The sequence below is a fragment of the Acanthochromis polyacanthus genome, chromosome 21 (assembly GCF_021347895.1).
Source record: "Acanthochromis polyacanthus isolate Apoly-LR-REF ecotype Palm Island chromosome 21, KAUST_Apoly_ChrSc, whole genome shotgun sequence".
NCBI lineage: Eukaryota > Metazoa > Chordata > Actinopteri > Pomacentridae > Acanthochromis > Acanthochromis polyacanthus.
Window position 1 is genome coordinate 25006898 of NC_067133.1, and position 18323 is coordinate 25025220.

General features: G+C 40.1%; 2 protein-coding genes across 3 annotated transcripts in view; both read right to left on the minus strand.

The window, feature by feature from the left end:
* The window catches only part of LOC110956702 (Na(+)/H(+) exchange regulatory cofactor NHE-RF1-like), a 42784-nt gene extending 39331 nt beyond the window's left edge, over positions 1 to 3453 (minus strand). The window contains exon 1 of one of the 2 annotated variants that reach the window (XM_051941265.1): positions 2351 to 3453. In XM_051941265.1, coding sequence (XP_051797225.1) covers positions 2351 to 3007 — 657 coding nt within the window. In that variant the 5' untranslated portion in view covers positions 3008 to 3453. The remainder of the gene's footprint in view (positions 1 to 2350) is intronic. The other variant, XM_022202346.2, reaches the window with a different exon arrangement.
* A 3147-nt stretch (positions 3454 to 6600) lies between these two features.
* LOC110956704 (ras-related protein Rab-37-like) lies at positions 6601 to 18036 on the minus strand. The gene is made up of 9 exons (XM_022202347.2): positions 17403 to 18036; positions 16243 to 16353; positions 14245 to 14286; positions 12726 to 12792; positions 12508 to 12560; positions 12036 to 12101; positions 11164 to 11220; positions 11010 to 11086; positions 6601 to 7340 (listed from the first exon to the last, which is right to left on the minus strand). The coding sequence occupies exons 1-9, from the start codon at positions 17511 to 17513 to the stop codon at positions 7235 to 7237; spliced, it is 690 nt and encodes a 229-aa protein (XP_022058039.1). The 5' UTR covers positions 17514 to 18036; the 3' UTR covers positions 6601 to 7234.
* Positions 18037 to 18323: the final 287 nt, after the last annotated feature.

An 18323-nucleotide genomic window follows, 5' to 3' on the forward strand; every position in this document is an offset into this window, starting at 1 on the left:
TGAACCGGGTTTGTCCTGAATGCCCACAGCAACTGTACAGGCAGCAGCTGACCCCGAACGCAGCCTGGCAGCTCTGCATGTGGCTGCAGCTGCCCATGATATTGGCATAGAGCACATATTCTGTTCCAGCGTAAAGCAGCACACTTCAAATACCACTATCAGCACTTATATTGGAAATCAAATCAGATCTGATCACGTTTAAGTGCTGCACAATTTTTCAGACAGACAGCAGCAAAGATGTGGACAAAAACTGGGACAGAGCAAAAAAATAAATACAAATTAAATACTAAAAGAAGTACCACAACCATGAACTATCCTGTCTCCAACAAGGGCCCTCTGGAAAAATTAAAACTATGTTGTTGCTGAGTCCAGTTTTATAGAGTGTCCCTAAAGTCTGGACACATAGACAAAAATACAGATTTTCAAGAAGTGAAATCTGTAACAACATTTTATTCAATATATAATTTTTTAATATATTGAATTTATTCTATATTTGATAATTAATCAAATATATATTAAATATAATATCCATATTTAATCTGTGGAGGCAAAAAATTACAGTTAATGAGAGTTTCTCTGTGTCTAGACTTTAGAGACACGCTGAGTCTAATTTTTGGCTTGTTGGCGTTATATTGGTGCCATTAAAAGTATGCAGAATGAGCTGTTTGTATTCCCCATTTGCACCGTACCCACAAATGTAATGCAACAATCTGTACTTTTAATACATATCAAATCAAATGTGATTACGTTTAAGTGCTGCACAAATTATCAGACAGACACCAGCAAAGATATAGACAAAAAAACTGGACAGGGTGAGACTTGTGCAGTCAGTTTGAAGGAAAAAATGTTTAAAAGAAGTAACACAACCATGCACTATCCTGTCTCCAACAAGAGCCCTCTGGAAAAATGAAAACTATGCTATTGCTCTAAATCCCATTAAAAAGTCAGAATTCTCCTTTGAATCCAGTTTTAGTCTCATTTTCTCAAATAAAGTCATCACCAGTGAAAGCACTATCGTAGAAATGGCTGTAAATTTCAGAAAAATTCTGGAATTTTAATGTGAGCTTTTTGGCTTCTTGACTTTTCACTTGTGCCATTCTAATTATGCAGAATAAGCTATTAGCAGTGTCTGTAATGTAACCACTGATGTGCAGGACACTTTTAATGCCTCTATCAATACTCTTCAGGTAAACCAAACTCACATCAAATTTAAGTGCTACACAAATGATCAGGCAGGCAGCAACAAAAAATGTGTACAAAAAGCAAGACAGGGTAATGTTTAAATAGTTTAAAAAGGTAAAACAAGTGTATAAGTACCATTATATCTCTATCAAGGACCTGCTAGGAAAATTAAAACCATCACTAGAGAAAGCAAGATCACAGAAATTATGTTAAATCCCATAAAAATGTCAGAATTTTCCTTTAAGCCCAGTTTTGATTGATTTTTGGCTTGTTGGTCTTTAATTGGTGGCATTGAAAACAGCAGTCCCTATCTGCACTGTAATTATAGGTGTGCAGGACACTTTTAATGCCACTATCAGCCCTTTAACTGTAAACTGAATCAGATCTGTTCACATGTAAGTGCTGCGCAAACTATCAGACATGCTTTCTACAAGAATATGTGCAATATGTATGCAATATGCAATATAAAATACTAAAACAGATGTATATGCATCATCTTCTCTCCATCTCGGTCCCTTTAGACAAAATAAAACTATCACCAGAGAAATCAAAATCCTAGAAATTCATCAAAATCCCATACAAATGTTGTTTTGTTGTGTTTGTGTTCAATAATGTATACAAAAAAACTGACAGGATGAGACTTGTGAGATCAATTTGTGAGAAGAAGAAACACAAAATACTAAAATAAGTGTATATGCACCATGTTGTCTCAATCCAGGTCCCTTTAGACAAAATAAAACCATCACCAGAGAAACGTTTAATCCCAGAAATGAATGAAAATCTCATTAAAGTGTTATGTTTTTGCGGCCGTGTCCAAAATATGAACAAAAAGCCTGCAAGAGTGAGACTTGTGGTATGAATCTGTGAGAAAAAGAAGCATACAATACAAAACAAGTGTGCATGCATCATCTTGTCTCCATATAAGTCCGTTTTAGACAAAACAAAGTCATCACAGAGAGAATCAAGATGCCATAAATTCATGAAAATCCCATAAAAATGCTGTGTTTTTGTGTTTGTGCCATTAAATATGCACAACAAAGACTGAGAGGGTGAGACTTGTGGAATGAATTTGTGTTGAAAAAATACAAATAGAAGTGTGTGAATCAAGGAAAGACTTCAGAAAGTGAGCTGATGCAGAAACTTTCCACCTTAACTAACTTCCACTCACCTTTTCGGAGCTGATGATCAGCTTCTCCTCGACTTGTCCGTGGATCTCTCCGTTACTCTCCGGGACCGGCGTGGACTCCCGGGGTGTCTCCTCCTGCTCCTCCTCCACCTCCTCCCGCTTGGCGTGCCGCTCATCCCCGCTGTCTGTCCCGTCCAGCTCCGCATCCTCCGGCACCTCCTTCGCCGCCTCTTCCTCCTCTCCCCCCTGTTCCTCCTGCTCCTGCTCCTCCTCCTCCTCCTCCTCCTCCGGTGCCTGCACCACCACCACCTCCTTCTCCTCCGCCGCCTCTTCTTCCTCCTCCTCGTCGAACGGTAACGGGACACCGTCGGTGACGAAGCCCTTCAGGCACTTGATGTTGTGCTTCTTCAGCAGCTGCTCCGTGTCCGGGTCCACCACGATGAGCTCCAGCCGGCCCTCGGTGGCTCGTATCCGGGACACAACCTGCTGGTGGCTCTCGTTCTCCACGTCCTCCCCGTTCACGAACACCAGGCGGTCACCGGCGCGGAGCCCGGACGTCTCAGCCGGGCTGTCGGACTCCACCAGACGGATGAACTGGCCGGTCTTACCTTTCTCCCCGTGGAGGTGGAAGCCGTAGCCGTTGTCGCCCTTCTCCAGCGTGCACATCCGCGGCCGCAGAACCTGGCTCTTGCTCGGCATGGTGGCTTCTCTCGGCGGCGCTGCTCAACCTGTTGCTTGGTCACAGTGGAAATGAGCAGAAAAGCTCCTCAGGATGCTGCTGAGGAGGGGGTGTGGATGAAAGGTCCCCCTGTAGGAAAAAAACACCAACCCCCGCCCTGCTGGGGAGATCAGCCCGTGGGAAACGGTGCGTCCTGGTGTTGTGCCACTCGGGTCCACTTGTACACCCGGTCCGGTGCGGTCCGGTCCGGTCCTCCTCGGTGGGTCTCCTGTGAGCTCGGAGGGTCCTGACCCGGAGACTGAGCTGAGGCTGAATAAACTCTGAGCGGTTTCTGCCTTTCAGAGCTGCTGCTGAAGTGGAAAAGCCACTCAGGAAGAGGGAGGTGCGTCCACGAACAGCCCCGCCGGCTGCTGTTCAGAGCGGGGAGGAACTCCTGCTAACCGAAGTTGTCCAGGAAGATGAATGATGAGGAGGAGGAAGATGAAAAATAAGTCCTGGTCAACCCACAAACACACACAGTAAACACGGACACGTTGAAATCTTGTTGTGAAAACTTTTCTCTTCCAAGTGATTTTTTTAAAATTGGGTCCGCCCCCCCTCCAATTAACTTAGCTTTTTAAAAAATAACCTTTTCTACACCTTTTTGATCATAATTAAACACATTTAATTAATATAATAATCAAAGACACTGTCAGATACCACATATTGCAGGCTTCATCACAGTCTGTCAGTCACACGCACACAACAAAAAACAACAAAAAACTGTACAGAAACAAACTAAAAATGTGGACGCAAAGATGACAAAAATATGTTAAAAATGATAAAAACTAATATTGAAGCTGTGAAAATAACAGGCAAATGTCTGTAAAATAGACATAGCTGATCAAAAGCTGATTAAAACAGATATTAGTTGATTTAAATACAGCAAAATCAACTGATTTTACAGTTACACATTTTAAAATAATATTTTGTATTTTCGTGTGTTTTTGTTGCAATTTACAGACACCGTCTAATTTTTTTGTGATTTTACTGAATATCATCTATAATTTAACAAATCAGGAAAACTCTGTAGTTTAACAGTATATATATATATATATATATATATATATATATATATATATATATATATATTCAGTCCTTACTATGTATAATTTTTATTTTAGATAATGACAAATATCTGTTTAATGGCTTTTTTCTTCTCTGATTCAAATACAGTAAATTAAAACAAATTTTAAAGTTATACAATGCAAAATAACAAATTACTATTCGTATTTTTGTATTTTTTTATTTACAGACAGCATATCACACACCCCCACCCCGATTTCACTAAATATTATCTGTAATTTAATAAAACAGGGAAAATGTGTAATCTAAGAGTTTTTTTATTTATAGGATTTTTCAATCCTTGCTATGCATAATTTGTAGTTTAAATTGCTTTTTTCTTCGCTGATTTAAATACAGTAAAATAAAGCACATGTAACAGCTACACATTGTAAACTAACAAATAGCTATTTGTAGTTTTGTATATTTGCTTGTTGTTTTTTACAGACTGCATATATGTTTTTCTATGATTTTACTGAATATTATCTGTAATTGAACATAACAGGAAAAATAAATAACAGTTTTTCAAAATACATATGATTTTTCAATCCTTGCTATAAATAACTTTTATTATACATAATGACAAATATCTGTTAAATAGCTTTTTCTTCTCTGATTTAAATATAATATATTAAAACCAATTTTACAGTGACACATTGTAAAAAAAAAAAAGAAAGAAACCACTATTTGTATTTTCATGTATATTTTGTTACTATTTCCAGACAACTTTTTAAAAAATAATAATAATTTTACCTCCAGACATTACAAAAAGAATGAATTACATATTTATCATGTTGACATTATTTACAGTTTAGGCATGTTTTTTAAAATTGCAAATCAATATTTGTTTTGTAGTATTTTTTCTTAGTTATTTTCACATTTCAGATAACTTGGAAACTCTGTAACCTGACAGTAAATTCATTTCAAAAACATTTTAAAACTTTTTGTTTTTAGTTTTTTACATACGAGATTAAAATTATTTTCCCCGGCAGATTTTCTCTAATCTGCCATAAAAACACCATTTATCCCCGTGCATGTTTGCTGTTTTTCTTATATTTTCCATTCTCTTGCTTTCCATTCAGTTTCTTGAATCTAGTTAAAGTTGTAGAATACATTTTTAATTGTTTATTTAGTCACACCATTCTTGATTCCTACATAAGCATACTGCCTGAAATAATATGATTTTCCACAATTTAATTAGCTCTAGCAATGAAGTAGGACTTTGTTGTGGTTAATTATGGACATATTTATGATCAAATCAAACTGAATTCACTTTTATTCCTCCTCTCATCTAAGTAGAGATTCACTTCTGGCTATCTGCCTTCCTATCAACGATTCTTATCAGCCTGGGTTTTAAACTCCACAGTCTTCTGGATCCAGTCACCCCACAGCCCATCTGGCCCCTCAGAGATATGAACAACACCACAGTCAAAATAAATCCTGATAGAAAGCTGCTTAAACCTCGGGCAGGGTTTGATTTGTGAGCTGAGAAGACTTCCAGACCTGATAAGACAGAAAGAGAATCTCCCCACTGTGGAACACAGACAGCAGGGGTTCAGTTTATCCAAATAATTGTGTGTTTTTTCACAGTGAAGGACAGAAAGAGCACAGACTCCTCAGTGAGTCTGCAGAGTGACTCATACTGTAGATGGATGTGAGTGGGAGAGGAGGCGAGCAGTGTTCAGGTGTACAGTGAATCATGAATATGCTCAAAGTAGATTATGTCCTCCAGCTTCCCCCAGCACATTAATGCAACCTCACTGCAAGCACAGTATGAACAAAAACGCCATGATAGAGACATTCTGCATCCTTATCAACAACAGAGTGCTTTCATAATGGCATAAAATACACTCTAAAGTGCAGCATCAACATTTATTACTCGTCTAATTGATACAGCACTTCACTTTTTCAAGTGGTTCACACTGGAGAATAAACAGGGCAACTGCTGCCACACAGTGGCTTATTAACCTCAGTGCATCCTGTCATCCATCACCAACTCCCCCCTTCTCCTCTAAAAACCCCAACACACACAGATAAACACAGACAAGACAATAAAAGGACACCACGTACATTACAAAATATACTTTTTATATATATATATATAGTATGATAACAAAGCACTTTTTTGTGGCACTTTGTGATCACTGAAGAGGGACAAACATGACATTGAGCAAGTTTGACAAGCAAACATTCATAATGAACATTGTACAAAGAAACGAGTTACACGATGCAGTGCATGAACAAATACAGCTCCAGTACAGTCTAGACAACAACATCCATCATTAAAGGAATGTCTGGGAGTGCTGTGCTGTTGCTGTGTGAATGGTAAGGTAATGGTAAAAAGGGCATGCTGAGGAATCTATAAGCAGAGACATGAAGGCAGTAAAAAATAATCTCTTTGAATGTAGCCTCGTGCAACAGCAGGATGATCCTCCAGCACAGTTACATGTACAGTACTTTGGATGAAGTCTCACTTGCCCTGAATTGAATGTACAGACAGACACACAGTGGGTGAGCGGCCTCAAACGTTGGCTTTATTCTATCTAACAGCAGTACACATGTGAACAGACTGGATCATTGTAGCTACAATCTGACTGAGAGACTCAAGTCCACTTCTCAAACACACTAAATTGTCAAAGATTAAAGACTGTAAGGCCAAAAGGGGTTCATTTCACAGCCTGGTAAAACTGGGATGAAACACACTAAGAGCTGCATGGCAAAATGCTATATCCACGTCAGCGGTCATACTGATGGCTCATAGAAACCTGCAGTTTATCCAGAGTAGAACAATAAATGCGTCTTCTTTTTTTTTAGTCCCTGCAGATGGGTATAGCATTTCAGATTGTAACTCCTGACTTGTAGTTTGATACAACTGTCACCACAAAGACCACAAACGTTTCTACGCATGACATAAAAGATTTAAATTCACATTTCAGATTAAGGGATGGCAGTCAGTCCAGATTTCTTCCAGCCAAAAAAGCTCAGTGGAGAAGACGAGGGCGTCTGCTTCTCAGGGTTTGGTGCTGGGATTGGCTTTCATAAAAGAGAGAGCAGACGATTTTACCTCGTCCCCTCCCACCCACCCCCCCGCCCCTCTATCTTTCTTTTTCTATGCGTGTCTCTCTCTGCCTGGTGTTGAGCATCAGCTACACGAGGCCACAGCAGCCGGTCTTGTGCTTCTGAGACTCGATGTAGTCGTGAATCTGGAACTTGGGCTCGTTGGGCTGCTGCGTTGCTCTGTGCTTCAGCTCCCTGGCAGAGAAAGAGAGGGAGACACTGGAAGTTAGAGAGGGGGTGGATGTGTGGGATGGAGCACAGACCGGGCGAGCAAATCAAGAAATATGAGAAAGGAAGAGGGGAAAAAAAAAAAAATGCCGTGCGCATAGATTTTATCAAAACGGTGCTGGCATGATATCATGTACTTCCACTTAAACCTGCCAACACGAAGATAATATATCCCTTATATTATTATTGGTTCATAGTAATGCATAGATTCCATTCCTTTGTCACGGAAATCAAAATGGCATCTCGGTCGAAGGTTTAGTTTTTCTTTGGCTACAGTTTATAGTTGTGCATGTACTGTTCCTTTAAACTCTCATGTCATGTAATATCTCAGTTTCTTTTTCAGTGTCATTTTAGGCAGTAAGGGCAGAGCCTTGGCAGAATTATGTGGCGATCGTTGTTAGTTTGTCCGTCTCTCTATCTGTCCGTTTGCAATATTACTCAAGAACGGACAAACAGATTTGGATGAAATATTCAGGGAAGGTCAGAAATGACAACCAAATGATTAAATTTTGGCAGTGATGCGTCTTATAGGCTGGATCCACAAATTTTAGAAAGATTTCTGTATCATTGGGAGATAGCGGCATGGCGTCACTGTAACTATGACAACAAGCGAACGTTACGTCGGCTGCCTGTTGACGTCACATGATTGAGATCTCACTACAGATCGACTGCTGCGGACTTATCTGTCAGAAATCATACAAGGAAAAATTAATTAAATTGCGGCAGTGTTTCCGAGTCCCATCAATTCCCGCAGCCTGCTACATATTTAGGTCTCGCTCTACGGCATCCCTACATAATGTACACATGCATAACACGCCTGTTTTCAGTGCAAGGTCATTTGTTTGTGGGTACATCTATATTAAATGGCCACATTCTATGTTGTCGCAATTTCTGATCATCAATAACTAATAACTGCTGCATTTAAAACAAACAAACAAACAAAAAACTGCATTTCTGACGATGCCATATGGCAGAATGAACAGCTTTGGTGGAGTACTGCACTCTGAGTGCTTTTCTTACTTCCTTCTGCAGCTTTGGGAACGTGCTTTATAAACAGCTTCTGCTGTTCAGTAAGAAAGGTGTGTGCAGAAGGCAGTCAGTCAAAAACACAAATTACACAGTTGATGTTTGGGATCCACAGGGAGCCTCAGAGTTGCACAATCCCATTATAAGAAGACAACAGGAACAAACACCAAATTAGCTTAAAACAATTAGCGTGTATAGGCTGCAGGAGTGAGACAGGGGTTTGATAGCATCAACGCAAAGTCAGAGAAAAGTATAAAAATACACAACCCAGAGAATAACACCAGACTAAACTCAGTGTTTACAAGAAGGCGGCTGTGTGCACAAAGCAGATTAAAACACAAACTCCCCAGCTCAATTCTCAACGTTTATTACTCCAGAGGCCTGAGCCAAACTAAATTGAATTCATTTGTTTTAACTTTTGTATTACAAAACGGAGAAAGTTGCATGATTTAACGCAATTTATTGATAAATCTATTTTCTCATTGGCAAGAGTTTTTTTTATTAAAGAAAGACGCAGCTATTGAAGTGGAAAATGTTAGCTGTGGGAATCACTTGTAGACGACTGTAGAAATGAGAAAATGAAAATGACTTCTTTATATTATTCCCAAGTAAAATCTGTATGAATTTGCTTTTGCATTTTAAAAAAACAAACTATGAAGCCCTGAATAAAGACATACAGATGACTCATAATGTCTCCAAAAGTGAAAACATCACATCTTCCTCTTTCAGGCTTTTCTCTCTTGTGGTTTATTACATTTAACACTTTCATGCAGTCTTTTATGGGATGCACATATTGTGACACATCAGACTCAGTTCTAGCGGCTAGATGATGATGGGTAGGTGGAAATATGAGGTGGGCAACTTGGGCAGAAGGTCAGTGAAGTGGATGAGTCATCAGTGTGTTGCTGGTTTGAGGCCAGGTCCGTTTCGACATATATAAGCATGATAAAAGCTAAAACCTAAAGCTGAACAAGCACATACAACATTTATTTGCTCCCAGTCATGTGTAAACTTGAGCAGTTAATGAGTCTGAGTGACTGATTTCCCTCGAACTGTGGGACCCTGTTTGTCCTTTTACTTGTTTTGCATGTTCTGGGAAACACTATGCAGTGGGTGAATTTGGAGATGGGCTGCAGCCTGCAGACCCAATTAAAAAGTTACTGATATTTTCTGTGCTATTTTTATATTGACTGAACTTTTCATTGGGTGGGAAAGACACATTTGACTAAGCTAAGTACATCTCTGCCTGAAACCTACTGCATCAGTACTTTCAATCACAGTACAACATAAATTACACTACAAGGCACACTGACATTCCACTCATATCTGATTAATAAACATATTCTAAAACCATGGGTAACTGCGATAAAAGCAAATACTCTTCTGAAAAGACCTTCCTTTAAATTTTGGCTGCAGGAATTTGCTCTGTGCATGTTAATCAAGTTTGGGTTTTTTTTTGTTTCTTTCTTTTTTTTTTTTTTAAACACCAAACTCTAACCCCAGCAGTTAAAATATACAATTTTATGTGTAAGATTATTTCCCCCATCAGAAAATCAAAAGTACACAAAGGCTATGTTTTATGTATGATCACACTCTTCTAAAAAATATTCATATCCAATTATTAAACGTTTTGTGGAACAAGAAATAGCATTGCAAATAAAGCATCGGCCTTTGACAAGATATGGAAAATCATAGCATCTCTTAAACCTGTATTAACTGGTTTATATTGAGGCCAGTCCAATAAGTTGTAAATACCAATGATATACACTACGAGTCAAAAGTTTGGACACACCCTCTCATTCAGTGGTTTTATTTAATTACTTTCTACATTGTAGATTAATACTGAAGACATCAAAACTATAAAAGAATACATAAGGAATTATGTTGTAAACAAAAAAGTGTTCATCTTCAATATTAATGTACAATGTAGAAAATAATACTGTACAAATAAACAAAAAGCATTGAATGAGAAGGTGTGCCCAAACTTTTGACTGGTAGTGTATCATAATCTGAAGATGTTGTCCTAGAAACAAGTTTTAGTACAACAAGGTTATGAGCGTCAAAACAGTAAAACGGCAAACTATCAGCTGAAAGATACTCAGCAGTATTGAGAGGAACTGAAGAGTTGGATGGCAGCTGTGTAGCCTAATGTGGGTTCATCGTTACAGTTGACTTCTTTTACATTTCTTCTGGCCATTTCATCCATTCATTATCGCTACACCGCTTAATCCTCATTAAAGGGGGCTGGAGTCTATCCCAGCTGATTTAGGGTGAAAGCAGGGGACACCCTGGACAGATCGCCAGTCTGTCACAGGGCTACATATAGAGACAAACAATCACACTCACATTTACAACTACAGACAATTTAGAATTACCAATTAACCTGAGCATATTTGTGGACTGTGGGAGGAAGCCAGAGAACCCAGAGATAGCCCACACATGCACAGAGAGAACATGCAAACTCTGTGCAGAAAGATCCCGGGAAAGCCGGGACACAAACTGGGGATCTTCTAGCTGCAAGGTGACAGTACTAACCACCTATCCACTGTGCAGCCCTCATTTCATCCATTGTTAATATAAAAAAATAAAGTGCAACAGTTTGCAACTTACTTTGCAATAGCATGAAAAGCCAGATCCACATTGACTCCCGTCTTCGCACTGGTCTCCATAAACGGAACTCCATATTCCTAAGATGGAAAAACATTAGAAGCACAAGGAGTGACTATTGTGGAGAAAATAGCCGCTTGAAGACTTACTCCATTACCTTCGCCAGCTTCTCTCCTTCCTCCGTCTTCACAACCCTCTCTGCAGCCATGTCTGACTGTAATACAGTAGCAGGAAGACAAAGCAGAGGTGAGGGGTCACAGATTGGACATGCCATTAGCTACTGTGATGCACCACTGTGCCAGGCCTGCACATCCTGTTATCTGATCTGCCACCAGCTGCAGACCCACAGCTCCTTTATACCTACGAGATGTTAGAAACTCCACCTAAAGCAGAAGAGCAGCACTCCCACAGACGGATGCTGCCAGTCCTACTGTGTTCACAGCAAACGATCTGAGCTTCTGCTACGTGACATCTACGACCCCTGAGACAAGTCAGTCCTCTCTGAGCCACCAGAGGGAGCCTTTAGATATATTAGCACTGACTGCTGGTTGCAATGACACATGAACATTTCTCTCTTCATCACCAGCAGCACTGTACAGAAAATGTCTCATGCGTCGAGGGGTTGAAGCAAAAAAAACAGCAGTTAGCAAGATAGTGTTTTGAATTTATTCTTCCGAGTCAGAATGATGAAATAAAACGAGGTGATGGATTAAAAATAATACGTACATGTGTGCATTCAAAAGCAGCACTTCTGTAAACAGACCAACTCTATTTTCACACAAAAATGCCCACATTAATATCACAATTCTGTGAAGACAAAAAACACAATTAAGATAATGTTTCACTTGTAAATGTCAAAGTAAGCGAGGGAGACTTTGCAGTCTTGCACATGTAGCACAGTTGAAGAATTTTCTGGCTTTTAAGCGTTCACGTCTGCCGGAGTGTGATAAGAGTGTGTTAAAAATTGTGCTAAGGGACCAGTTATCCTCCCGATCTTTTATGCAACGACAAAAAGGAAGCTATGCTCACCTTGTTGCCGAGCAACATGATGACCACATCCTTCTGGGCATACTCATGTATTTCAGTCAGCCAAGCCTTCAAAAGTAGAGAAGACGGATGGATAGAGGAGGGGATGAGAAGGAGGGATTGGTGGATTAACAAAACAAATAGCACCACTTGAAGGCATTTTTCTTTTTTTCCACCTGAGGTGTGCATTATTAAAGTCCTCCAGTAAATCCCAATGACATCAAATCACTCTTATCCTTCAACACTTTTATTGCTTTTCATTACAGAAACAAGTAGCTGCGGAGCAAAACGAACGACGACATCGTGTCATTTCTAAAGAGGTCCGTGAGAAAATGTTAGCAGCCTCCATAACACTTTGCATGTAAATAGACAAAGTATAAGCCTGTGAGGGTTTAGAAGAAGGAAGTGAAACTGAAGAGAGCTGACACAAAGAGGGAGAGTGAAAGTAGAAATGCAATTTTAAAAACAGTCTTACCCTGATATTGTCAAACGATGGCTTGCTGGTGATATCATAAAGCAAAAGTAAAGCTGTAAAAGGAAACAGAAGCGCAGGTGTCACTCATTCATATACGAAGACATGCCTTCTGTTCACAAAAATAAAGGAGTACATGTTTGAACCGTTGCTCCTTTACCTACACTAGGCCTTCCCACACAGGGAGCATGAGGAAGTGGAATATAAAAAGCAAAGGTTACCCTGGGCATCTCTGTAGTAGGCGTGCGTTACACTGCGGAATCTCTCTTGGCCGGCTGTATCCCAGATCTGCATAGCAAACCACATAATTACACAGCAGCCAACATGGAAAAAACATCCCGAACAACCCTCACAGTAAATCCACAATACTAAAGCAGAAACATAAAATTATACTGCTCTACAAGGCTGAAGCACAGCAACTTATTTTAGTCAATATTTAATTCATGCCAGAATCTGACGTGTTCACATTTTTGTGTGTTTAATATTAACAACATACAAAAAAACTAAATAAATACATTTATTGTTTTCTTTTCTTTTCTGCTTTGGATATAATTAAAATATATACACAGTATTGAACCTACATCTTGGTAATTAAGCTTGCTATCACATATAAATAATTAGTTTTGCTAGCCAGCCTAGCAAAGCGTCTAGTTCAGAAAACTGAGCATCTCAAATCAGGGTTTGTTCACCCTTTTTGCCCCTCTTATATTACTAATAACAAACAAAAAATTAAATGGGTAAACCAAAAAAAGCTAAATTTAGTCAGCCTAAAGCTTGCTGCTTCAGTAAAAAGTTACTGTTCTTTGTTTTGTACTCTAATGCTTCAGTTGTTTCCTGTAATTGAAATGAACGTAAATCCTGGTAATTCAGTTTATCACACATAAATAATAGTTTTGCTAGTTCTGCTACTTAGCCTAGCTTAGCAGCAACATTCTCAGTCACTGTGTAACTTATCCCACCCTATAAAACAAAAATTAGGCCACAAACACCCAAATATGACTTTTGTTTAAACATATAAAAGATTTATACCACACAGTAGCCATCATGCTATTTCTAACAAAGCAGCTACAAATCAGCCAACAGCTAGCTCACTTGCTTCTTTACCATTTCCCCCTGCACAAAAAACCCAAAACAATTTGTTCCTTAAATCTGTACCAAATAGAAATATCCAGCCTAATTTTTTTTAAAAATACCCTAAATAGCAGACTAACAGTGTCAGTGAGTAAAATAATTATTCCAGGAAATTAGAAAACTGAATCTATTACATCCTATCCTTCTGCTACAACCCCTTTCTTACATCTGCAGATTTCCTGCAGTAATTTCTCTCTGCAGGACAGCATCGACTCCTGGTGGCAGAGTCGGTCTTGGAATAAATCATAGGATTTTATCAGGTGCAAGGCTCAAGCAAGGCAGGAGAAGCTGAGGATTTACTGAAGCTAGCAGAGGAATCTAATTTTGTCATCTCCCACTCAGTGTTGAATGAACAGGTCATGATGATAGATGTGTATGTGCCTTAGATTAACAGCATGCTGTTGGCACATAACCCTGCAGAGTCCTTTATGCTGCCACAATATCAGGCTATAACTGGATTGCCAACAGCAACAATTGCGGTGAAATTTAAACCATGTCTAGATTAACCGTTTTATAAAATTACCTCAGATATTTTTAACCAACAACTGCCAGAAGCATGAGATTGATCTAAATGTAGACATCGTCTTAAAAAAAGGCGCATGCACTCACCTGGAGTTTGACTTTGAAGTTGTCGACATCTACCACTTTATTCTATGGAAACAAGAAGAGCTGTGAGAGACAATTCACCATATGCTTCAGAGGCTGGAGTGCTGGGAAAATGGCACAGACGAGAATGATGAACATCACAGCAGACAAAAAAAGCTCAGAGACTCAGCGAGTGGCAAAAGAAACAAGGCAACAATAAGTGTCTTAGAATGCTGGCGGAGAAAGTAATTTGCAACACCCACACAACAACAAGGTCCTGGGATTAGACTTAATTACACAACAGCGAGAAAGACGACTGGCAGCATAACAACTGACTCCCTCATTAATTTCCTTCAGCCCTGTAGGGGTGCCCTCTGATTTCCTGGAGCAAAGATACGTCTGAAATAGTTTAGGTACCTGAGCTAAAAAAGACTCAATGATGTGACTGTTAAATGTGTAGAAAGAGAAGAAAACAAAAAAAATCTGAGGGTATAAGAGAATGGTGAAAATAGCAGTAAGGTAACATTCATGTGCCATGGAAACTGTTTCATGGACTATTTTTAGTGTTTTTTTTTTTAAATGTTATTGCCACCTGCAGCAACAAACCAGGTCACAATTATATTTCAACTTTGCACAGCAGAAACCACCAAACAGGGAGAGGAAGTGAAACAAGCAAATGCACTTCCTGAATCACTTCACAACTTTGCATTAGTGACAAGTCATCACAAACAGCCCCTGCCCTTCCGCCACAAAAGCACAAACAGGCCTTTAAAGAAATGCAAAAAAAAAACCTGCACAGTAACAACAGAAACCACTGCGACATGTGCAAAGCCATCACTGCCACCTGCTGAATCCTTCGCCTTGGCAGAATGGACATGGTTCAACCCCTGCATTAGTTGCCATGGGTTTCCATTTTTCCCCCAATTATGACGTGAGAGGAGCCTGCATGCTGAGTAACTGCTACAAGGAAGCATGCCGAAAATAGACCGGCCATGTTACAAGCTGCCACAACAGCCTGCCTGCCTATCCATGCACAGACAACAACCTCAGCATATTGACTCAACTGTTATCTCAGATTACTCTGAAGCTTTCGTCTCCTTTTCATAAACAAACACAAAGGGTAATTGCTTACATTATCACCAGCCATTCAGAATGAATAGTGTGACACTGAATCTATCATGTTTTTTTTAATGAATGCATGTGTGATTCAGGGTCACTTGTCTTTTAAATGCATTTTATGAATTTGTTCTAGCTACAGAACCTGTTGCTTTAGCTTAAGTGGAGAGAAAGTGGAATGTTCATGCCACTGAATAGAGAGTGTCCATATATCTGTCAGACATCCATTATGTTCCGTCACTGCCATTCAACGAACGCACTGCCTCACTTTGGCTAATGTAACACAATTTCCTCCTCAAACCAGGCACTCTTACTTGACTTGTCATTAGTGTGAGTGTTTTTGCTTTGATTGGAGGAAAACGGAAGGTTGAAGGGGGAGCGTGTCCACTTGTTCCTGACAGCCTGCTTGCACCAGTAAGAGGGAGATATACAGTTGACATTTGCTTAAAATTCAGCAACAGTCACTGTGTGGGTACGTGTGTGTGCACATGTCTGTCAGCAGGGTTACTCCTCCAGGACTGAACAGAGCTGCAGCCAATCTTTCCAGGAGACAGAGACGTGGGCAGGAATCTGCCAAGACATTTATGAGGCTGTCCACAGCGCCTAGCAGCACAAGTGGTCTGTGAACTTGACTGATTGGTGAGAGGATTCGTACATCGGGTGCCATCATCGCGGAATGATGAAGTGTTCATCGTGGAAATTAGGTGATAATTGGCCCGATGTCACTCCGTGCAAATGGATCTCTTGGTGTTTTGTAAATATCATTAGGTTGTTTTTCAAATGTAAAATATTTCCTCGGTAGGAATATGACACAAACAACAAGCCATTAATGGCTCACACAGAAATAATGAACATCATAATGAGGCATTCAGTGAGACTAGGACGGCTCTGCAGCATCTCTCTCACCCTAAAGTCTATTCCAACGGTGGCTATAAAGTTGCCTCCCAGGAATGCCCCGTCTTTAAAGCGCACCAACACGCACGTCTTCCCCACGGCTGAATCTCCCAGCAGCATCACCTGGAGCAAACCCAACACCAGAGAAGAAGGACAGCAGGTTACAGCTGGTCAGAGACAAGACTGACTCTATACATGAAGGTGGATAAACACTAAAAACACCGTGAAGATATAAACAAAACCGACAGATGTGTTGCATAAATTATTTTGCAAACAAGAATGGAGTATTTTACAAATGGGATCATAATATTTGATGACCATATTGTCTCTTTGGTAAGCTGTTTGGTGTCGGCTTTTAAAAAAAGACATGGTGGCAAATACAGCTAAAGTTCAGTACAGACAGTATTGTGATCCACTGCCGACTTATTTGCCACCAACATGTGACACTTTGCCAGCACTGGAGAGGGGATTCAAGATGTTTGCAGCCAACTCTGTAATTTTACTCTCGTCGTTTATCAGCATGCATCCCCTTCTCCAAAACTAATCAATATAATTACAACAACAGGATGTGCAATTACACAATCAATTCAGCAGCATGTGATGAAAATATTACAGCTCAGAGTCATATAGTTGCATAAAACATGAAGTGGAAATGGAGGTAATAATACAATTAAAACTTATATGTAACTTTTCCATTTGTCAGTGTGTCTTTAATCAACAGTTAGATGTGTGCCCGTGCAGCTTATTTTTTTAAATAAATATTCAATTGAAAGGTTTGCAAGGAGCAACAAGTTCCACCCTTGGTAAATATTTGCATCAGTCAGGGCAGACAAAGATCTACAGGCTCAGAGACTTGACAGTGATAAAATTAAACCATCAGGTCGATGACTGGCTTTCTTGTGGGTGTACAAACACTGAACATGGTTTAACAAGCAGAATGAATAAAGACACACCAATCAGCTGGTACTTAATGGTTTTCACTTGAGATTAGCAGGGAGCGCTGCACATTCTCCAGATGTGAAGAGTCAATAACCATGTTGTTGCTGCTGCAGGAACACCCAGTTGGATTCAGTGCCAAACCTACAGTGTCAATTTTACGCACCTGTTCCACCAGAAGAACCACAAAGAACAAAAAGAAACCTAACACACATGACGATAAAGGAAATACACACCTTGAAAGCAATATCATAATACTCGTTAATAGAAGCGCATCTCTCCAACACATATTTTGATGTGCCGTTTTTAGTCTGCTTGTCCGTCAACGATGCTTTTCTCGTGGACATCGCAATGCCAAGGAAAACTGTGAGAGCCCAACACTCAGTTATCTCCCGATATGTGTCCAAGAAAGACGCGCACGGTGTCTGAGATCTCCGCCGCGCACTCAGTCCCGGTGTCCGCCAACCTCCAGCCCCTCTGCTTGCATACTGCGTTGGCTGTGGACACAAAAATTATCACCGGGCGCTTTCCAAGGAAAAAAAAAAAAACACAGATCGCACCTTGCTGACACTGTGAAAAGACTGAAGCGATGATCAAAACTTGAACGGAAGCAGCGGCGGCGGCGCCTCGGCGTCTACGTCCAGCAGTCAAGAAAGCAGTAATGACAAACAGGCGGAAACATTTCTCTGAATCTGCAGAGCGGAGCGGTGCATCCTGGCGTGGGCAGATGATTAACTGAGTAGCTGTGCGAGGACGTCGACAGCTCCAGCATGAATTTTCTTAGGAGTGGAAGGGCAAGTGCGCGTGTTTGGTGGTGACACCGTCCCCTCAGTGGCTGCAGGGGTCAGTGGCACTGAAGGCTGACTCATCTGCCACAGGTGGTGTTCATTGAGAGGTTCATCAAAGAGTCACACACCCGGACAGCAGTCAGCACCATGAACTGCGACCCATAAATTTAAATCATAAATGACATTATTTTGCTCATAAATATGGATAAACTGTTCATCGAGGTAAAACAAACAAACAAAAACAAAACATCCGTGCGTAAAGATGTTCCACAGTCTTAACCAAACATCTTTCGTCGCGTCCTTTAATTCTAGCTTCTTGAGATGCCTTTAAAACCATTTTATATCACAATGAAATGTTTCCAATCCTTG